Source organism: Anser cygnoides, chromosome 7 (assembly GCF_040182565.1).
Source record: "Anser cygnoides isolate HZ-2024a breed goose chromosome 7, Taihu_goose_T2T_genome, whole genome shotgun sequence".
Taxonomy (NCBI): Eukaryota; Metazoa; Chordata; class Aves; order Anseriformes; family Anatidae; genus Anser; species Anser cygnoides.
The window spans coordinates 14798581-14821024 of NC_089879.1; the positions used below are offsets into that span (position 1 = coordinate 14798581).

General features: G+C 55.3%; 1 protein-coding gene across 1 annotated transcript; it reads left to right on the forward strand.

The window, feature by feature from the left end:
* Positions 1-6979: 6979 nt before the first annotated feature.
* Positions 6980-22171, forward strand: LOC136786275 (treacle protein-like). The gene is made up of 2 exons (XM_067001003.1): positions 6980-7001; positions 10850-22171. Exon 2 carries the CDS (start codon positions 10917-10919, stop codon positions 15339-15341), a length of 4425 nt encoding a protein of 1474 aa, XP_066857104.1. The 5' UTR covers positions 6980-7001; positions 10850-10916; the 3' UTR covers positions 15342-22171.
* Positions 22172-22444: the final 273 nt, after the last annotated feature.

Consider the following 22444-nt stretch of genomic DNA (forward strand, 5'->3'; position numbering starts at 1 on the left):
GGGGGGGAGGGAGGATTTAAATCCTCATTCAGCAAGACATTTCAGCAAGTCGCTGATTTCTTAATCAACCGGTTGCAAACTGCTGCACGCCCTTTGGCACGAGCCCAGAAATGGGTATTTTCTAAACCGGGGCTTTTAACGAGGGGTGAGCAGCAGTTTTGGGGACCTGCTTAGGAATGTGGTTCACGCATGGGAGAACGTCACCGTAAAAACTTCCTGATGCTGTCACTGCTGGTATAAAAGGATAACTGAAGGTATAGCGACAGACAAAGTAATTCCAAAAGGCAGAGCTTGTCATGTTAGAGGCAAATCTGGGAATATATGGTTTGAAACAATGAAGATAGCAAAGGGATTAAAATAAAAGACGATCTTTTTAATATAGTTATTCTCAAGACACTTGAAAAGATGTTACGCTGCTGGAAGGATCTCAGATAATACCGTATGTGGGAGCGCTGCTGTGCCCCTGCTCTGCGTCCCTTGATGCAGCCTCTGTGATTTAAGATCCAACACATCCTCAGTTGTCTAGTGGGAAATGCAGAAGAAATCTGAATGACTTCACAACCGTGAATTAATTCATAAGTTTCTTCTCACCCAACTCCCCCCCCCCCCGAAAAAAACCAGACAAGATAACCTTTGAAAGCTGACTTCAAATATCACGAGGAGGGAGCACACAACAATTGCATCTCGTTTTTACAGGTCACTTTTGAAGCAGCAATATTTACAGGTGGCGTTCAAAAAGAGACTTTTCTAAGATCTCTTGTTTCTTCGCCTGCAGCTGTCCCGCGTGCTGCTGAGTGCGCGTTACAAAAAAGACAGGTTTCTGTGCGAGGTGGCTACGGCTCAAATCTCCAGGAATCGTTTAAAAGCTCAGCTAAAATTAGGAACGCTTACGGTACGTTTCAGAGCACAGATGTATAAGCACGGCTGACTAAAAGTGCAAGGTCGCTTGTGCCAACACACAGCTGTAGGTCCCACGGGACCAGCTGGAGTCCCAGGCCGTATCCTGCCGGAGCAGCACGGCGAAGGACATGATGGAGGTGCCAGCGGCTGCCTGCACGAGCCTGTTGCCAATCTGGCACCGTGCTCCTGGCCTGTGCCAGGGCTCCAGCATTATCGCTGCTGCCGCTGCTGCTACTGCTGCTGCCGCCGCTGCTGCCTCCGGGCTGGCCAGATCAAAGCTGTGCTTGCATCGCTTGTCCTTGCCATGCTGCTGCCCCCAGGTGCAGGTTAGGCAGCCCCGTGCTGAAAAGAAGAGCGGTTTGCCTCTATGGGGTTATCAGCAAACTGTCTGTAAAGAGCTGTAATGCTAAACGGGCAGTTTTGTGAAACCCGCCGCGGTTTGTTTTTTTGGCTGGCGTGCCCCCAGATCCCGTCATCACGTGTGCCAAATCCCTCCTGCCCAGCTCACAAAGCGAGGGGCTCGCCCAACTTGTTTTGGAATGGCATTCTTGACTTTGAAAGGGGCTTTTGTGATTTCCTTTCTTAATACCAAACCTTTGGCTGTGCTTTTCTTGTCACTGAGCTTTAGATGAAGGCTTTGACACCAATTGTTAAAAGTTATTCTGACTGCGCGGGGGGAAAAATATCGAGGCTAGGAGAAGCCGAACAGCTTCCCCACGATGAGCACATGCATGGAGTGGCTTCCACGCGTACCGCTGGTGTGTGCCAGGAGCTGTGACCCGAGCCTGGTGCTTGCTGGCAAATGCCGTACCCCCAGGCGAGGCTGTGCTGCTGGTGGCCTCGTCCGTGGCTGTGCAGGAAAGCTGGCACCACGCGATGCTGCTCGTGCTGTTGGCAGAGGTGACCCCATGTCCGCCACGTCCCCTCACCTGGCGGTGGGACCCTCGCAGAGGGTATGGTTTAATCCCTTTTTTGACTTGCTTGGCATACTGATGAGTCTTTCTGCATTTGTAAGTGTTGTTTTTTGTTTTTTTTTTCTCGAGTTAAACACATCTCATAGCTAACAGCATGCGGCGAGCAGGACTCAGATTGGTGTTTCCATCACGCTCCCCTTTTAGGTGAAGGTGGTGGTGTGTTTTTCTGTTTTTCTGTTCCGGTGTTGTGCTGTGGTCAAGAGTGGTATTTCTGTGAGATGCCTTTCAGGACTTTAAAGCAAGTGGCCGTGTTTGAGGTGTTAGCAGTGGTTTTAAACAAATTACTTGACTTTAAAGGAGACGCTAGAAAAAGACCCTGTAGGATTCTGGTTTCTCATAAGAACCTGTCATAACAAACGTACTCTGTTTTTACATCAGTGCAAGTTTTCTTTTCATTTCTCACCATCAAACATAAGCCTGAGAACTGAAAGCTAAGCTGGCTTGCTGTGTAATCGGGGTTGTTCACCAACAGCAAAGGTCTCGGCCACGGTGACAGCCACGTGCCCTCACTGCTAGCTAGAGCTTTACGAGGCTGTGATTCAGTACTGATGCCAAAAAAGCAGTATATTTTTGCTCCTGTTTCAGGACCTGCGCTGGCTTCTCTCTAACAGACACCCACAAGTGTGTAGCCTACTTGGCTGCTCGTTAGTTCTAGCCTTCGTTCCTATACCCGTTGAAATCCTTATATTGGTGCCTTTACTTTTGTTTGAGTGTAGAGTGGATTACATATTGCAGAAAAAAGGCAAAAATAGCACAACCCTGGATTTAAAATTAATATGCCTTGCAGTGCCTTTAATGATTTCATTCTAAATTAGGAATAAATAATTGGTGCTAAAGCTGCACATCTGTGTAACCTAGCATGAAGCGACAAAAGCGGTGGCTCCAGCTTGGTGCTGGCAAAGAGCAGATCGATGAGGTGTGGGTTTTGGCTGTTTCGTCCATTTTCTTATAGCTGCCTAGTGAAAAAAAAATGACATTCCCTGTGAGATTGATAGTGATAGCGAGGCCTCAGCAGGACCATCAGAGGGTCCAGTACTGAACCTCTGTGGGTCAAAACTCCCCAGGGAGCGTGTGGTTTGGGTGCTGAAGTTGCTGCCTGAGTGCCCAGGTCTCCGCGAGGAGGGTTTTGCAGTGGTGGTTTTGCCGTGTTTTCTGGTGACGGTCTTATTCTGTATTTTCCTGGTCACTTACAGTGAAGCCGTGGTAAAAATGCCGACATCCTGTTAGCATTGTGGTCTCCACCATCATTACCGCCGTGTGGTTAAGTGCGAGTTCATCTCTCCGAGCTTTCAGGGCTCGTGTAGTGCACTTACTGTTAATACGATAAAAAAAACGCCTACGGTAGAAGGGATCTGCGAGTGCTTGACGGGCAGCGTGTGCTAATGGGTCAGCATCACTTCAGCTCACCGCGTGAAGGTTAGGGAATTATTTGCCTGCTGGTGGGAGCCGCGGCACCGGCGAGGCGCAAAAGTCACAGGGAGGCGAGCGGCGAAGGCACCTCGGGGGTTTTGGCTTTCCGCGGGTCTCACTCCGTCCTCGGTCTCGCCGTGCGTGAGGAGTGATGAGTCGCCTCGGGTTTTTCCAGAGGCTCTGTTCCTTTGCAGGCATAAGTTGTTGATAGATGGATTTTTCCTTTTATTTTTTTTTCTTTCTCTTTATGGCAAACAAGCAATTGATGGTTTTCATCCCGGGCACGGAGAAACAAGCAGTACCTATCATTATGCTGCAGGGAGGAAAATTGCAGAGATAAAGTACGTTTTAACTGTGGCATCCAATTACAAAGGGTAAACTGCCAAAATCGAGGGGGCTTTAAATGTGATAAATAACCCTGAAGAAAGCTTGGTACATTTGCAGTGATAGCACATTGCATGCTAAACAAGGTGCACTTCCCTGCCTCAGTTTGCCCTGTAGCTGGATAAATCTCAGCTACATGGGGGAAATGGGACCCTTTTTGTCCAACCACTAGCCATGGTTGGTGATTTTAGTCTTCCTCTAGTGTTGGGAAGTGTGAAGACATAAATGAAGGAGAAAAATAACTGTGGGCCAGGATACCGAGGTGAACTTTTAGGAGAACAGAGTGTGAAGAAGGGGAATAAGGGAGAGGAATTGCAATAGTGGGTAATAGCAAGGGTTAAAAAAAAAAGGAGATAATGTGAGGGATGTGCAGAGTTTGAAGGGAAGGCTGGAAGGCTGGAGCTGCAGGGGAAGGGGGGCACATTAGCGCAGAGGAAACCTCTCCCCACTGGAACGCGGCAGAGACATTTCCTGCCGCATGTTTTGGTTTCTTAATAGTTATCTGACTATAAAATTAACCTACATCGTTTAACGGGAGCTGAATGGCAGCTAAATTAACCCACTTTCAAAATAGAACTTGCCGAGCCCATCAGCTCTGTGACAGCCTTGTCCCCCGGGCGTCCCGGGGGTGAAATCCGCTTTCTGTGCCTTAACCTATTTCCCAAGCAGCGATCCAAAGTGTTGCATCAGCCCCGGCGCTGGCTGCTCGGGCCGGCGGTTGGCGGATCATACGTATCACAGCGCTCCTTCCCCTTTCGCTAGGCATTTTTTGCGCAACACGGTGGGTGCAGCACCGGCACGGGGGGAGCGCTGCTGCCAGGAGTCGTGACACTGGTTCTGGTAACAGCGCGGCCTTGATTACCCGAGGCCCAATTATCTGCGTCTCCAGGTTATCTGAAATGGGGTCATATCCCCCAACGTCTGTTAATTGCACCCAAGGCACCCTCTGCTCTCCAGCTGCATCCCACCAGCCCTTCCCAAGCTCTGGCGGTGCCGAGCACTTTTAGCTCCAGCAGCTCTACCTGGCTGCTGCATTTGCTTTTTCACATCCACACTAGGGGACAAAAAAAGGTATCCTGGGTGTTTGCAGCCTTAAAGACCCTTGAAGGTTTCTAGAAGCAGACAGTGGCTGTGCATAGGGGTGTGTGCCTGCCAGGGCTGACATTGGTGATGTCTGCGGAGAGGGCAGCAGCTGTATTTGGGGTTTCTGCTTGCTTGCTGCCACTCCGCAGGCGCAGCCGAACCCCCAGTACGGGTGCAGTGCAGTAGGGTGAGATGGAATTTGTCCCAGGGCAGCATATCCTGCTTACAAGCCTTAATTTGCAATGGGCAAAAGCAGGGAAGAGGCCATACACCTTCCTAATACCGGCTTCAGAGCCAGCGTGTATTCAGGAGCCATACCTGTGATTCATTCTTCCCTGCCTTAACTGGGTGCTTCCTTCTTTAAAGCATGTGCAAAGCTGTGGAAAACCTTGTGGGAACTCTTTCTGCCCGGCACGCTTTTGTTATCTGTCTCCTGGTGCTGTCTTCTTTTGGCGTGCCTAGCTCAGGGAGGATGCTGCGAGTACCGCCTCGGAGAGAAACACTCATGGTAATTTTTTTTTTCCTTAAAGGGAAGATCCCAGATGTCCTTGGTAATTAGAAAAATGAGCAAGGACAATTCTGGAAAGTCTTTTAAAGCTAGTATGTAGAATAATGTTTCCAACGTGATAAATTTCCCTTGGTTTTAAAGCAATAGTTGAATGGTAAGGTTTTTAATTAGTCATTAAATATTGTATTAGGAGTATCACCAGTGATGATGAACTGGTGCAGAATACGGTTGGATTAGTTACTTGGGAAAGCTGGGAGTGGAGGAAGCAGTGACAGGAAAATAAAGACTTATTTGAGGTTGTTTTTTAATGTAAAATGAACTTTGTTTTGTTTGATTTTTATTTGGCTGCAGGTGGGGAGAAGGTTATTTTAAATGTTTAAATGCTTAAAAAAAAAAGACGCTACTCTGAAGGGTTAAAAGTCTGAATCTGTAATGGAGGTCTGTTGTTTATCCAGTCAGTTGGCTTATTGTACAACCTGGATACACTGACGAATACGTGCAGCTGACAAAAACCCAACCAAACAAAAACCATCTATAACTTCTTACTTCCTGCTTTTCAGCTGAAACGCAAGCTTTATAAATCCCCAAGCACGTCACCAAGGACAGCGTAAATTCAGGGGCCTTGAAAACTCAGCAGCGATATTTCCATAGTTATTTTGGCTGTGCTTTGCACAACTTAAGCTTTTAATTTAGAGAAGAAAAATGCTTTTCTCTTCGCTAGCTGTTGTGTTGAGCCTCGGCTCTTCCCGTGCTGCTTTTCTATTTTTTTTCCAGTGCAGCAAGAATTACTGTAGCACCCACAGAGGTGTGAAGGGACTCATTCATCTGTGTGGGGAGTGTTAGGTGCCAGGCATATTTCTGCTGATCGAAATACCGTCATTTAAACCGGTGCATCCAGTGTCAGCCTTTAACTGGGGCTTTGCGGGGCGAGCTCCAGCAAACCCCGCTGCAGCAGCGTAACGTGCTGCGCCCTGCCCCTGCGAGGGGCGGCTGCATCGCAGAGCGGTGCCAGCAGAAGACAACACGTCCCCTCCCTCCACCTTTCAAGGCACGAGGCCTTGGTGCGGCTCAGAGTGGCGATGGCTTTGAGCAAGATGCCGTGACGGAGCAGGGGAGATGCAGCGTGGGTTGCCACTTACCGCCTTGCCTTGGGATGCTGATCTGGGGCAGCCCCCTGGCAGTAGCTGGCCCGGTGTCGCTGCTCAAGGACGCAGTGCCATCCTCAGTGCCTTTCCCTGCCGGTGCTGGTGCTCCTGCCAGGGCTGCAGGGCTCAGCGGTGAGCGAGCTGCTCTCAAGGGACTGCTCCTCCTCAGCAATCCCTCCCAACAGCCTTCCCACCGCAAGGGATGGAGCTCCCACCAAGGCAGTAAAACATGCTGTCTCGGGCATGGGGTCACACCCCAGGGCCGTTTTCAGTGCTTGGAGTTCAGCTGATGGTGAGCATTGCTCACAAGTTCGGCTTCCTCCGCAGTCACCCGCATCTCTCAGATCCCACATTTCCAGGCCCTGCTGGTTCGGGGTGGTGCGAGGCTCGGCCGGCTGGTGCTGCGTCGGCTGCGTGACGGCAGGAGAGGGAGGGGAGAGGTCACCCCAGTAAAAACACTAAATTGGATTTTATAAGTTTATAGCTACGTTTTGTTTCTTTTACAGAACTATAATCCTGGTGCTTAGAGTGGTCTGAAAGGAACAGAAACACTTAGCCTTGAACTTTTGTTCTGCTGCTGCTTCTTGTGCCTCTGAGGTACAAAACATACCTGTAAACTTATAATCCATCAAACTGACGTTCAAGGGCTAAAAAAAGAAACCCAAAAAGGGCACAGGCTTCATGTTCAATAGTGAGAAACTTGGGGTGGGCAAACCAGAAGATTGCAGTTGGCAATTGACAGGTTTTTGGAGACCGGCATTCCAGGTAGGTTGGTGTGAAACAGCTGCTTTCTTTCTCCCTCTCTTTCTTCCTCTTCCTCTCCTTCCTCCCCCTGGAAATACACTCTTGAATCAGAGGCAGGGCACCCGCAGGGCTTTAAAAGGGAGAGGGAAGGCGAGGTAACCCCATGAGTGGGTCGGGAGCTGGCCCCATAAGGGGGGCAGACCCGCTGGGCAGCTCGGGGTGAAATCCAGATATCTTGGTGTTCCCCCCCGTCCTCCAGGGTCGCAAATCGCATACCTGCGTGTGCTGCAGGTGTGACGGCCGGCAAACCCAGGGCCCCATCACCCGCAGCCGCCCGGCCTTTGTCGGGTGCCCCCCAGCAGGGGCTGGGGGAGGGCTGGCGTGCAGCTCCGCTACACAGAGGCGGCACAATGCAAACAGACGTACTGCAGCACGCAGCTATGCAAATAGCTTCAGAGCACAGCACGTTTTCCGAGCGTTAATTGCTGCACCGCGACGGTCGCGTAGCAACAGCCCCGTGTGTCTCTGTGACAGCTCCTGCCCCTTGATTCCTCTGACACCTCCGTGACAGGCGGGGAAGGAGCAGGGAGCGGGGCAGCCCTGGGAAGGCCGGGCCTTGGGGGGTGGCTCGGGTGCTAGGATGCTCTTGGGACACCAGGGGCGATGGGAGACCAGGCAGCCGGGCCGAACCGGGCCGGCGTGGTGCAGGAGTGGGTGCAGCTCGAGTGGGAGCTCCCCTCACGACAGCCCGGTGTAGGCAGCTTGTGAGGCCGGTGGCTGCAAAGGGCAAGGCCTGCCACCTCGCAGGCTCTGTAGGAAAAGCTGCAGACTGGGGTGCAGTTTTTGTCCCTCTGTCAAAGCACGTCCCCGTTTCCCATCCTCTGTGTTTCCCTGTTGGTCTTCGGTTCCCTCCGCACCTCCGTCAGCAGGACGGAGGGGCTGGTTGGGGCCCGGTGGGGCTGGAGGAGGCGCTTCGGGGCTGTGCTCGGTGCGCCTCTGATACCCAGAAAAACAAGGCACCCACATAGGGGCCGGCTGGGAGGGAGCAGACGAGCTCAGGGTGAGGAACCCTGGTCCACATTTGGGCCCAGTGACACAAAACCAGAAAGCCCTGCAAGTAATGAGACTGCAGACCTGGCGAACGGTGCCGCTGAGGGCGAGACGGGTCTTCTAAGGACAAAGGGCATTGAGTCTTAATGGAGTCACCTCCTTTGTCAAGCAGGAAAGATATTTATCTCTGTTTTTCAAATTTACAGCTTAACAAGCTGCGTGTATCTCAGATTAACTCCTTGGAGCACGGTAGGGCAATAGGGTGGCGGTGAGAGCAATGGGGCAATGCACGCTGAGGCCCTAGGAGGACCTGCGCTCCCCGCTGTGGTGTGAGCAGGATGCAGGTCTCCTCCAGCCCCACACGCCTTGTCGCCTTCTCTCCTGGGAGAAGGGACTCAGTTTACAGAGAGCAACCACTTCCCCGTCCTCCGGCATCCCTGCGAGGCGGCGGGGGGGCCGGGCAGGGCCGCACCTCGGGCGGCTGCGGCTATAAATGCAGGCTGGCGGGGAAGATGGCTGCCACTCCCCGGAGCTGGGATTTGGGGCAGGTAAGGAGAAACCTGCCGCCATGCACCCGCAGCGGCGCGGGGAAGGAGCCGAGCGGCGACCTGCCTCCGAGCCCTCCTCTTCTCCTTCCTGGTGGCGCGGGGAAAGTTTTATCTCCATTGTTATCCCGCGGGGCGAGGGGAGGAGCTGGGCTGTGCGGGGATCCTCTCTGGCACAACCCTTCCCATGCAGGGCTCCGGAGAGGGGCCGGGGTGTACCTGAGCATTTTCATTTCAAATTCGCTCCAGGCGTTGCGAGCTGGCAGCGCTGGGTGGGGCGAGTTGTGGCAGCTCCAGGGGGCACGCTTGCCAGCTTGCAGCAGTGAAGGGAGCTGGCTTGTTGCTGACCCAGCACCGCGTTCAGGAGGTGCTGGAGCACGTTTACCAAGCGTAATTTGCTTGGCCTTTCTGGGCGGTTTGGGGAAAACCCTGCCCAAGAAGCCTGAAGGGTAAAGCTTGAAACTTGGGCAGACAGGAAAGCCCAGGGCTGGCTAGCAGATGCTCGGAGCAGGTTGTTGGCGACAGCCTGGCGTTTCTGGGTGAAGAGGAGGCCAAGTGGCCAAGCCCAGAGCCATCCATGGAAGCCGTCTCCTGGCCTTTGCTGAGTTTGGGAGCAGACCGCAGGTTGCTGGAGGTGCCTCCAAGGCATGTGCCAGTCCCCAGCCAGCAGCGAGTCAGCACTGAGCAAGCATCAGGGGAGGACCTCTCAGAGGCCGGTTCCAGCACAGAGGCTGCCACCTAGCATGGCCATCCCACCCACATCCCTGGCTTTCTCTCCCCCCTCTCTGTTGTCAGCCTCAGCCAGCCTCCAGCAGGGACGGCAGCCGACACGGCTGCCCACCTCCCGCTGGATTTTTGGCCGCCGGCGCTGGGCGAGATGCGCAGCCCGCCAGTCGTCCACAGGAGCCGCAGCACCTCGCCAAAATCCTCCTTGAAATGCCACACAGTAGCTGGCGGCAGTGATTCACCAGCAGGGGTCAATGAGCCTCGTCAGCCTCCTGGGCGCTGCGCTTCCCCGTGCGTGGGAGCCGTGAGTCACCCCGGGAAGGGGAGCAGGGGGAACTGCTTCACTCCTCGGACGGCAGCGAGGTGCAAAGTGCAGCTGTTAGTCCAAAACCATGCTGGCAGAGGTCCCACAGGGATGGGGTGGGAAACGCCTGTGCTGCTGCTGGGAATGGGCATGGTTTTGGTAGCAGAGCCTGGCGCTGCGCTCCTCATAAGTTCGTGCAAACACCGGGTAATTATCCCATAACCTCTCCACCAAGAAGTCCTAATTAATTGCCTGTGCCAAGCAGGTGAATGATAATCGCTTTTTTTATGAGGTAGCTAGTGGCAGTGATCCTGTAGCCAGCAGTGCTGTAGAGCTGCACTTTCTGGGTGACCACTGCAAGCTGCCAGTCAGACCGTCAGCTGCAGAGCGAATTCATTAAATGGCAGCAAACCAAAGGTCAGTGCAAATGGCAAGGCACTGCACCACGGGAGGGTGCATTGCTGCATGCATGTCCTGCAGGCTGGGAACCCTCCAAAATTTCTTCACTGATTACAGAGGAGGCTCAGATCTGCTCAGTTTGCCATAGACTCTTCCTTCTGCTACCTAGAAGGAAGCAGAATTTGCAGTCGTAACAGCGGCTCAAGGTGTGTGGCTGCCCAGCTGGGCTGCTGCGCTGCTCCCACGGATCCGTGATGCGCAGATGGAGCATGCAGGTGCCTGCAGTTGTTCCGGTGCATCCCAGAAGTGTTGGGCCTGTGCATGTTGCAAATCTGATCCTCACCAGGAAGTTCAGGTCTGCTCTGAGCGTGTCACATGGCGCCTACACACTAGTGCTGCCTAGGGAGCCCTAGGCAGAAGTGCAGTTACGGGTCTTGCAGCAGTGGGAGACGAATGGAAGTGCAGTTCGTATCCTGCCAGCAATGTGCATACGTCCGTGTGTGTGCTGGGGACCGAAGGGGTAGCTGCCAACCTCCTGACAACGGGGTGCTTGATCTCACCTGGAGATGAGGCGAGTGGTACGCCTGGGTGGGAGGAGAAGGCTTGCTCCAGTTTTGCAGCATAAACTTCTGTTCCCGGGGACATGTTACTGATTGCTTCTCTCTTTGTCTCTCTAGTGAGGATGCAGCAGAGACAATAGCAATAGACTCTAACAATCAGCCGAAGTCTCCACTGGAAAAGTTTATGGTCAGACTGTGTACACACCACCAGAAGCAATTCATTCGCGTGCTAAACGACATATACACTGAAGTACAACCGGATTCTGAAGGCCGGCAGTCGTCCGAATCCGAAAGCATGGAGGCCTCCACTTGTGGCTCTGGTTGTAGCCAGCGAAGCACTGAAAATCAGGATAAGGGTGCTACTTGTACTGAATCAAGGCCCCCTTCTTCCTCAGAGCCGGGACACTCAGGGTCTGATGGCCCCCTGCATGTCGCAGGACAAGCCCCGAAGCAGCCCACAGAGCTGAAATCCGTGGACAGAGCGGAGAGCCCCAGCCCTGCTTTGAGAAGAGACTTCTCTGACCCTCCCGTTGCTCGACTTCGTTCTGCTAGCCCAAAGGACAGCTCCACCCAAGGATACCTCAGCACGTTGAACTCTTCCTCCTTGAATTTCCATCACCCTGCAAAGAGCCTGGAAGGGCAAGTTGCTGGACACGAGCAAGAAGCCGGTGTCAGAAAGTGCGAGGACAATAAAGAGCAGATAGCAGGTAAGACTCTAGTGGAAGGCTATATCTCTGTCAAAGTGGCGAATGTGAATGGCAGCGAGGACAGCTTAGACGGCTGTCTGGGCTCCCAGAAGAGCTCTTTCAGAGCCTTGCCGGAAGAGCCCTGGGATCCTGGCTTTGCAGTGAGCCCCCCTCGCCGAGCTGACAAGGAGAACACATTGCAATGCGGCTCGAAAGCATCTTTGCACCAGGACCTAGACGCGAAAGAACAAGACGCGAGACCAAAGCCAGAAAACCACCTGCACGCCATGGCCAAGGGCAAGGCAGGCTGCCACCTGCACCCGGCCGACAAGGGCCCGCTCGACAAATCCAAAGAGGGCTGGCTGCCTGCCGGCACCGCGCCAGCCGCCCACCGGGCCCCCGGCGGGCACCCCCGCGCCAAGGCGGCCTCCCTCAGGTCCTCCCGCAAGAGCAAAAAGGCCTCGGGGCTGAGGATCAACGACTACGACAACCAGTGCGACGTGGTCTACATCAGCCAGCCCATCACCGAGTGCCATTTCGAGAGCCAGCGCTCGGTGTCGTCGCGCAGGACGGCGAGGAAGAGCACGCGGGGGTATTTCTTCAACGGGGAGTGCTGCGAGCTCCCGACCGTCCGCACCCTGGTGAAAAGCTCGCGGGCGGAGGAGCGGGGCGGCAGCCCGGCACTGCGAACAGAGGCGCTCGTAAGCACGAAGCCGGCTCTGGTGCTCTCAGGGGGTGGGTCGTCGGGGACGGGACGGGACGGGGAGAAAAGGGTTTCGCTCAGGCTCCTGGCCAAAGGAGCGCCGGCCAGCAGAGAGACGAAAGCGAGAGGCGACCTGGGCTGCGTCCAGCGGGAGCCGCGGGACATGCGGGTGCTGCGGTCGCGGGAAGCTGCCGTGGCCGTGCCCTTGTTCTCCCTCTCCGCTCCTCCCAGCCCGCAGAAGGAGGACAGCGTGGCTGGCTCGCCGCCCCCAGGCTCCCCCCGCAGCGAAGGGGCCGGGGACACGGCCGCCCTGGAGGCTGGCGCGGATTCCTTCGGGGACAGCGGCTCCAAAGACGGCGGTGCCGTGCAGGCTGTGGGCTTTGCTGCCCTTCCTGCCGCTGAAGCAGCCACCAGGGAGGAAGGTTCCCCAGGCTCGGGCGTGCAAACTATTCCAGACCTCCCTGCCAGCCCAGAGCCGGGGTCTCCCCTGCAGCCCTCCGCTGCGCTAGACGCGGCACCCCTGGCCGGTGCTGGCCCGAGGGACCCTGCTGAGCTTCCAGACGCTGGCGGCGCAGAGCCCTGTCGCAAGGAGCCCTCCCCACCCCCTCCAGACCTGCAGGCTCCTGAGCAGCCCCCTGCCACTGAGGGAGATTGTCCCCCAGAGCTCCCGGCCGCCTTCCAGTGCGTGGATGTGAACAAAATTGTCGATGCTACACCAGAAGCCGAACTACTGGGCATGCCGGGTGACAGCTCCCTTGATCAAGAGGAGGCTGTGCCAGCCAGCACAGCCCTCCCTGCAGTCTCAGAAGGGGAGGCAGCGCAGAACAACAGCCCGGCAGATGAAAAAGAGCCTGCTGAAGAGGAAGCACTGCCTGAACCTGATGGCTTGGAAACAACAGAGAAAGACTCTGTCTCTTCCAAAGACAGTCTAGACAAGAAGCGAAAGAAAGGAAGGAGAACGCTCGTGGCATCTGACCGGCGTCTCCGAAGCCAGCAGTCGCAGTCACCTGCCGAGGGCAGCGCTGAGGACGCTGGTTCTTCCAGCTCCGTGCAGCTTCCTTGCCTTCAGATCAAACTCTCCAAGAGTCCTGGCGCTAAGCGGTTCAAGAGAGAAGTGCACCTGGACGGGGCAGCGTCCATGCACTTCCCAAACGACTGCTTCCATAACGCGCTGCTCAAAACCAGCGAGGAGCCGAGCGCCGGCCAGGCCCCGGAGAGCATCACTGAGCAGCAGCCAGGTGAGGAGAACGGTGTCACTACCAGACAGACCTATAAAAGCATCTTAGCGAAAGAGACTGTGGCAGAGGGAGAAAATTCCTCTAAAGACGACCCCCCTGCTAACGGTGGCCAAAGTCAACCAGGCGAGATGCTGGAGATGTGTGTCCAGGCTGATGCTGAGAAGACAAGCATCCTCCTCCCCGCAGAAAGCAGCGTGCCTGCAGACGATGCAGAGCAAGCAGAGGTGAAGCCAGGTGATACCAGAACAAAGGAGGAGGAGAGCTCTGACAGCGCCATGGACACAGGAAAGCTGGAGAACTACGAGCCAGCGGCCAGCTCGCCTCCGTGTCCCAGCAGCAAGGCCAGTGGAAGCAAGCATCTTCCAGCGAAGGCTGCGAAGCCCAAAAAGTCAGCCCTGCAGTTTTATAACTTAAGACACACGCCCGCGCCCGCTGACACTGCAAAAAAGAGCACACCAGGGAAGGAGTCTGTGCAAGCAACCCCCAAACCATGGGACGAGTGCAGTTCAGGGAATGACGACTCCCTGGCGCTGGAGGACGCAGACATGGCTGACAGCAAACCAAAGTTCATGGAGTGGTGTGCCGAAGAGGAGAACCAGGAGCTGATTGCCGAGTTCAATGCCCAGTACATGAAAGTTCAGAAGGGCTGGATTCAGCTGGAGAAGGAAGTGCAGCCAACCCCCAAGGTGAAGAACAAAGCTGACAAGCTGAAGGAGATTTGGAAAAGCAAGAAAAGGACACGGAAAAGTAGAGGGTCGCTGGAAGTTCAGAAGCTGTCTCCCGTCCAGATGCTGTTTATGAAGGCCTTCAAGCTGTCCGACATCTGCCAGTGGTTCCTGGAGACGACGGAGACCAGGTCTCTGGTGATTGTGAAGAAACTCAACACCCGTCTCCCGGGGGAGATCCCCCCCATCAAGGTCCCCATGCAGAAGTACTCCTCCTCCGGCCTCTACCCCAGCTCGCTGCAAGCCGAACGCTTGAAAAAACACCTCAAGAAATTCGCCGCCGCTACCCCGGCCCGGAACAACCTGAAGAACCAAAAGCTGTGGGCCAAAATCCGCGAGAACGCGGACAGAGCCGAGGCCGAAGAAGCCGGCGGGGCCGGCCAGCCGCCTCCCTCCGAACCCGGCCCCGAGGAGACGAGCCAGGACCGGAGCGTGGCGCCCACCCCCAGCCTGCCCACGCAGGCCAGCACCCGCATCCTGCGGAAATACTCCAACCTGCGGGGCAAGCTGCGGGCCCAGCACCGCGCCGCGAGGGCCGAGCGGAGGAGCGACGTCCCCGGGGAGCAGCCGGCACTGGAGAGCAAACCCAGCCGCAAGAGCGTGTGCATCAACCCGCTGATGTCTCCCAAGCTGGCCTTGCAGATCAAAGCAGACGCCTTCCCGGCTAGATCCCCGGCGGTGGACGGAGCGGGGAAGGGGCGGAAGGGGAAGGGCAGGTGCCAGGAGGAGCCCTCGCCCAGGGCCGACCCGCAGCTCAGCAAGAAGAAGAGGACGCTGAAGGAGAGCGGGGGCACCCAGGAGCGCTCCGGCTCCGCCAGTAAGGACAAGCTGCCGGCCAAGAAGGCCGGTAAAATAAAACATTCGGAGGTTAGCGCCAAAGCCCCTGCCACCCGAAAGCAAACCGCCATGGAGAGGAGCAGTAAGCTTGCCAAGAAAATGTCTCTGAAAGAGAAGAGAGCCCCGAAAAGGCAGCTAGAGAAGGTGCGGCTCCCCGTGCGGAAGGGCAAGGAGAACACGAGCCGGCGGGCCGTGCTGCCCCCCAGCCACGAGGAGCTGGCCAAGTCCCCTCGGCAGAAGCCCCTCGGGGAGTCCTCGACGCGGTCGCAGAAGATGGCCAACAAGAAGCCCGGCGGTGCGAAAACCCTGACGAGGTCCATGAAGAAGATGCAGGAGAGCAGCGGGGCGCAGGGCAAGAGGAAGCTGCGGGCGAAAGTTGACTGTTCGCACAGCAAGCGCTCGCGCCTGGACACGAAATAGCGAAGAACCGGTAGCCATGTACAAAACTGTTGTATAGTAGTAACCCTTTACCATGCATTAACTAAAGCTGCTTTTATAAGCTGTAGCAAGCCTTTAAAAATCCGCAGTTACAGGATAACGCCCGTGATTTTAGGCATCAGGAGATGTGTCTCGGACAGAGAAGAGGTCAGCCTGTCTGTCTCTGCTGTTCAGAAGGAAGTTTCTGCAGTTTGAACGTTCCCTGGGTTTTTGACCTCGGAACCAGGCAGTTTTAGTTAAAAGTACAGTGCCTTATTTATCACTTTAAAAATAAAAATAAGAAGCTCGTCTGTGTGATTTGGAGGCTTGCATTTTATACTTGAGGCACAAGCACTTGTACTGTAGCAGAAAGAAAACCACCTTTGTGCACATGAAGTAGCTTTCGGCAGCCTTTCGGTGCACGCAAACATTTCCCTTTCCTTCAGCGTCCTACTTCTGTCTGTCTTCTTAGTGGCATTTAAAGCAAAACCAAAACTCATTTTCCATCAGTGAGGGAGAGAAAGGTGAATCTGTCATTCGTCGGTTCGTTCGTAGCAGCTGCTGGTGTCCCGTTCTGTTACCTGCAGACAAGTATTAACTAGTGACTCTGCTTCTGGCCCCCGGCCCCGCTCCCCCCGCACAGCCGTGGGGCAGGGAGGTCCCGGTCACAGCGTGGTGGCAGAGGAGATGCTGCCCTGTCCCTGGGGCACACGGGGTGTGCTGGGCTGTATCCGTCTCCGTTTGTGCTGGCTTTGGCACGAGCCGGCCCCGCTGTGCCCCGGTGCTGGGCAGAAATCCTTCCCCATCAGCCCTTTGCTGCGTTTGGGTTGGTTTCGTGGTCTCTGGCAGCGTGCTCGGTGCTCGGCTGAAGGCTGAACCTTTTTACAGACCCACATCCTTCTGGTGCTGGCGCCCTGCGGAAGGGGAGCCCTGTCCCTGGCAGCGCGTCCACGTGCGCTGGTTGCGCAGCGCCCTCCTAAGCCTGGATTTGCAGCCTTTGGCGCGAGGTTGAGAGAAGGGGCTGGCTTGAGTGTAGTCTTTGCTGTAGTTTGCATTTCATCCTTGTATGAACAAGGTGTGGTCGTTTCGCCCTTGCTCGTGTCTCGGGGCTGTGCAGCGTGGAAGCGCTCAGCCCGGCTGAGCCGGTCCCTCTCCTGCACACTCCCATGCTGGGCTCCTGTGCAAACCTGTGCAGCAGGTGTAGGAGCCAGCTGGGCGTCTGGCGTGGAGGAACGGGTCACCAGTGCCCAGCACCTCGGGGGAAGGCTTGTTCACAATGCACAATGCTCGGCGGCTGGGACTGGGCCGCTTCAGTCTGCGTGCACCCAGCGGGTCCTGCTCGGCCGCTGCGTTTCGATGGCTTTGCCTGCACCTTGCTGCTGCACGAGGTCTCTTTGCATGAATCCCATCGTCAGCCTCCTGTGCAGCCAGCAGCACTGCTGCAAGGGGCATTGCTTTTCACGTTTCACACTGATCCCAAATCCTGTGGAAAGCAGCTAATTGTCTCCAAATCTTTCATGGTACCCATGTAGTACAGAGGACGGAGCGAGGCGTTGGAGATGCGCACGCCCTTTGCAGAGCACCCCGGCTCCCTTGCAGGTGTTCCCTTCCCCCAGTGCTGGCGCGCACGAGTCTGCCGCATGTTTTTCTCTTACTATGAAATGGCTGATATAAAAAAAAAAGATCCTTTACCTTTCCTTTGAATCATGAAAGAGTAAGTTAACTCTCTGAACAGTGATGAAGTGATTAAATCTAGCCTGTCAGTCCCTGTACAGATTAATACAAAGTTATCTATTACTTTAATTTTTACTGCATGGATTAAATATGTCAAACATTCCATCAGAAAAGGTTTAAAAGCATTTCAGGAGAGGTGTGAGGCAGGAGGGCACTGCTGGCAGTCAAATGACTGCTCCGTACCTTCCTCACAGGTTCTCTCTCCCTCTCGCTTCTCTGCCTGCATCCGCATCTTCCTCTTCCTCCGGCTGGGGCAGCTGCTGCACAGACACGCGGCTCTGGCGTGCCTGAGCCCCCGTTCTCCCTCGGAATTTCCTCCCTTGCGTGCTGTATTTAATTTTTCACCGACTTCCACTGGCGCATGCAGGCGTCCTGCTTTCCATCGTCCGCGCTTCTGGGAGCAGGAGCCACGCTAGGATGAGAGCTCCACGAAGCTGTCAGAAGGCAGGAGCGAGGTGGGGCCGGCCTGGCCCTGGCCACACTGGGCACCACGTAGGCATCATGATCGGAGCCCCAGCAGCTCGTCCCAGCTCTGGTGGCCTTGACCCAGCAGCTCTGCCTGTCCCTGGGGACGTTGGAGGGCTCGTCAAGCTGTGGCTTTCCCACTCGAAGGGTAACGCTCCCAAAATCTGTGCGAAGATGCTACTGACTTGTAACAGGAGCTGGGCTGTGCCTAGGAGGTGTAAATCTGAATTTCTGTACCTCTTGCTGACGAAACAGAGGTGCGTGTGTGTGTGCATGCTGCACAGTCTTGGTTATGCCGAGGACTGGGAGCAGCCTGGGCCATGGGGCACCTGGCGAGGCGGCAGAAGGCTGGCTCTTCCTTTTAATTTAAAAATTACAGCTTTTGACTTGAGGAATAAGGGAAGCCAAGGAGTGGGTTACGTGCAGCCATCGCCTGTGGCTGGGTTATTGCAGCAAGCACTGTGGGCATGACCCAGCCCAGGTTGAGGTGGGCACACCGGTGCTGTATTGCAAGCTCTCTGAATTGCAGATTGGTGCAGGCACTTGGGTTACCAAGCCACAGATGCTCCTCATCTCTAGAAAAGCATATTAAGGCTTCCTGCTCGGAGGAAACTCCAGCTCCGTGCCAGCTTGCCTTCCTTGCTGCCTCTGCCCTCGGGAGATGCCGTCCCTGGCCCTTCTTCGTCTCCTGTGCACGTTCTCATGCTGACACCAGTTGTAGCTTCCAGGTCTTGCAGGCGGTGAGCCTTGCATTTAACATGCCTCGCACCTGCTTTTGTGAGTGCTGTATTTTGGGGGAGGAAGGAGGAATGCTTTAATTTCCTAATAGATTAAAGGGTCTGCATGCAAGGCAGCCACCCGGCAGGCTGGCATTGCCTGGGTAACTCCATTCTTTTCCTCAGTGCTGATGTGAACTGTTGCTCCTTTTCTTCCAAACAGCCTTCGTGTTGCAGCCGGTTGCCCCTGGCCGTGGCTGAGGCCATGCTCTGCTTGTTTCTCTCTGTCCCGCGGTGAGGCACGTGGTGAGGAGCGCTGCTGAGGCGTGGCCTCTGCCTTACAGCAGCGTCTTTCCAGTAAAAGCAGCTTTTACGCAATGAAACGGATGCACGGGGAGTTGCAGATGATCTTAATGAATGGAAGAAAACGAGCAGCGTGACTTATTGCCTTATTCCACACGAGCATCCACTGCGTCCTGGTTTGCTCAGGTGCAGAGCTGCCCATGGGCACTGCCGCAGTGCCCTCCTCAGCCCCACAGCCTCACTGCGCTCCTGCTCCGTGCCACCCTGCTCGCTCCCTCATTTCAGGAGGAGCCAAGTGCTGTTACCTCTGCTGCCCCTTTGGCTTCTGAGCATATTCCTGAAACTGTTTTCCATCCCAGCTCCTCAGCCCGTAGATCAGGAGCAGCGTCTTTCTAGCCCTGCATCTCCACAGACATCCTTGGTGTCCCTCTGCAGCCGGGTCCCCTCTTTCCTTTGCTCGGTCATCTTCTCCCTCACCGTGTCATTGGCAGCTCTGGGTCTTCACGCTCCATGTGGCTGGGAGCTCTTCTCATGTGGCCTCCAGAAAGGGCTGCCCTGGCTAGGTTTGCTGCGCTGAGTCAAACTTTATCTGTCGGGCATGTGTCCGTGATGCTCGAGGGCTGCATCCAGAGCAGCTCGAGCCCAGGACGGCTCCTTCCACCTGCAGCTGTTAGACGTCCAGCAGCGACATCCCTGCGGTCGGTTCCTCTGCTGTCGGGTGCGTGCTGTATACCCCAGATGTGCAGTGTCTGTATTCCTCACTAGTGAGGTCACTTTCACGTGGGTGCAGCGTGTGGCCGTGTTGCTCTGCAAGCCCTGCCGTGCTACGTATTCGCAGCAAACTTTCTCCCAGGAGCCATCTAGCAGAAGCTGACTCTTTCAAGCAAGCTCTCTGCTGCATCACCGGTCGTCCCCTCGGGCCAGGACAGCAAGGTGACCCCGTCCCCGGGAGCAGCTCAGCCTCCTGCCCGCGCGCAGCGAGCAGAGCGCAGCCTGGCCCGCGTCCCGGCCGCTCGCCGGCACCTCCGCAAACCTCCGCCGGTGTTTCCGAAAGCTCTGCCAGCTCCCGGGAACCTCCCGGGAAACGGAGAAGCGATCTCAGAAGGACACGGATTTACTGCTGCCCTGCTCTTAAGACTTGCTAATGGACAGTTTCTCTCTCCAGCTCGTGTTCTTTCAGCCTGACAGCTGCAGTCCCGGTTCGAGGAGACCGAAAGCCACGGTGGGAGGCAGCGGTGGGGCCTCTGCCCTCCCCATCGCCCGAGGCCACCAGCCCGGTCCCGGGGGTCCCGCAGCTCAGGTCCTGCCTTCGGAGGGTGCGCGAGTGAGGCAGGGGCAGGCCGGTTCCCCCGCCAGGGAACACCACTGACGCTTTTCTCGTAGCTGTAGGTTTTTGAGCAAACCATGAGGGTATGGTTCCCCGGCACCGCGCGCGTCCCCCGTGTGTTGTAGCGTCCGTTCAGCCCATCCTTTAGCTCGGTGGTTGTGAAATGAATCCATCTGTTCTAAGATGTTCTCAGGAGTTCTTGTTTGTATTAAGATCACCCCTAGGCTTAGCGGAAATCACGGTCCCCGGCTCTCCTCGTCCCCTCCCTCCCCCCTGGACCCCCTCTGGTTTGAGAGCACTTCCACCCCTCCCCGGGGGCCGCGGGGGCAGCTGGCGGTTTTGATTCAGGGCACGTTGGCAGCTTCGGGGCGGCCGGAGACGTCGAGAGGCACCCGGGCGGCTTTCGCGGCGTTGGCTCGCCCGCCGGTCCCTCGGACCGCATTGCTAGCCAATGTTTTCTAAGTCTGTTTGTAAGAGTACCTAATTTTAAAATGAAATGTGAATATATATTATGTGTAGGTGCCATGTAAGATAGTGTTGTGCTAGGCGGCAGGATGCTAACCTACTTTTTAAGCTTTTGGGGCAGGAAAAAGCGTTTTTCTCTCACTTCTCACAGATCTAATATTGTAAATAGTTTTTGTTTTTTTTATATATATTTATTTCATGGGCTTTCCACAGGTTCTTGTTCTGACTGGTGTTGGTTGGCGGGGGGGGGGTCTCCCAGCTCGTGCCGGGGGCGCAGCTTGCCGCGACCAGAGGGCTGGCTTATGGCGGGGGGTGGGATGGGGGGAACGGGGCTGGGGGGCGGGGGGGGGATGGGAACGGGACGGTGATGGTGTTGGGTTGGTTTTTGTGTCGCATCAGCGTTGAAGCATTAACTCTTCATCTCAGTTTTGATGATGTCAGAGCCGGCCGGAGGCCACGGGGAGGCAGCGAGCTGCCGTGGCCGGCCGGGAGGGCCGGGGGTCCCCAGGGCGGGGGGCACTGCAAGCAATAAGATTTGTAGTAATAATGTCTGCTTGGATGACGGGGGGGCTCGGTGGAAAGAGCTTGGGGGGGGTGTGGGGGTCTCCGATGGGCGAGACGGGGGTCTCAAGGAGAGAGAGATGCTGCCGGACCCTCGGAGCCCCCCGGACGGCCAGGGCAGAGCGGGCAGTTGCCGACAGCCGAGCCAGCTCCGGGAGGCCGTTTGCCTACTTGCTTGCCGTTCTGCAGTTTTTATTCTCCTTCTAGGGGGGTTGAGGTCGTTTGCGTGTTCGTTTTTTTCCCCAAGTGTGCGTGGATTTTTTTCTTGCTGTTTTTCTGTGTGTGTGTGTTCTGGTTTTTAGCCCCCTTTGTCTGGGCGTGCGCCCTGGCTGCGCCCCGGCCCGTGAGCGGGGTCAGCCCCGCGTTTGTGGTGACAGGTCCCTAATTTCGGGGGGCAGGGTGGGCTGTGCACTGGGCTCCTGGCGCTGCAGGGTTCCCACGAACCCCATGCATCCTTCGCCCTTGGAACAGTTATGTGGAAAAACAAAGAAAAAAAAAGGAAAAAAAAAAAGCGTAATAAAATAAACCCACCAACCCAGTGCGTTTTTTTCTCTTTAAGATACTCAGCGTTTAACTATTAGTTCCACCCCGATAGCAAACGTTTTTTCCTTCACCTGTGTCTGCTTCCCTGGGAGAGTCTTGTCCCTCTGTTTGTTCCTATATGAATTTTAGACACTGATCTGAAAAGTCCTCCTGTCCGGTACTGTATGTTTGAGCCTAACCAATGTGAACTTGACAGAACAGCGATGGGAAATGGCAGCTGGTGACTGCACGCGGGGGACTGCGTTCCCGTGTGCTCCGGGTATCGGGAAGTACTGCGTCTTGCTTGGAGAAAATGAACTGTCTGCTGTGAATTATTGGTTGGAAATGTTGAGAGGGGTTTCCATTAGATAATGTTTACATACCTCACCTGACGAACCTTTGAAAGTGTATATAAAAAAAAAATAAAATAAAATTATATTAAGTTGCTTTAAATCAATATGTATAGCTATAAGAGCTGGGTCATTTGAACTTTGACTATGTATCAACTCTCTAAATGTTGACATTTTGTGAACTCTGTGCTCCTGTCTTTTATTTCATACTAGACTATCGAGGAAGCTGTGTTCTTGTTACAGGTAAAAGGTCCCTGACTCAGATTTGAACTCCTCAAGGACTCCCACCACCTTGTTTTCTTTTATTCCTCCATTGTTGATATTCACCCTATGAGCTTTCTAAAGGTCCGTATTTTATTGCAGCTTATTAAACGTTTCTTTGATATCAAAGTTGGTTTGCTGTGATAACTGGGCGAAGGAGCGGGGTGGCGTGCTCCAGCTCGCCACGAGCGGTGCAAGCCCTTGGTGCCTGCCTGGTGCCACGGCACAGCCGTGTGCTTTTGTTTGCACAAATAACCCTGGCTGTCCCCAGAGACGGGGAGCAGCCCCAAAAGCCGTGGCCGGGGCTGCTCCAGGAGCTGCAGGTCCCCACTTTGCCCGTGCTGTCCCCACGCTGTGCCACCACCTCTCGTGCCCAGCCCGTGCTGTCCCCCCCCGAAAGAC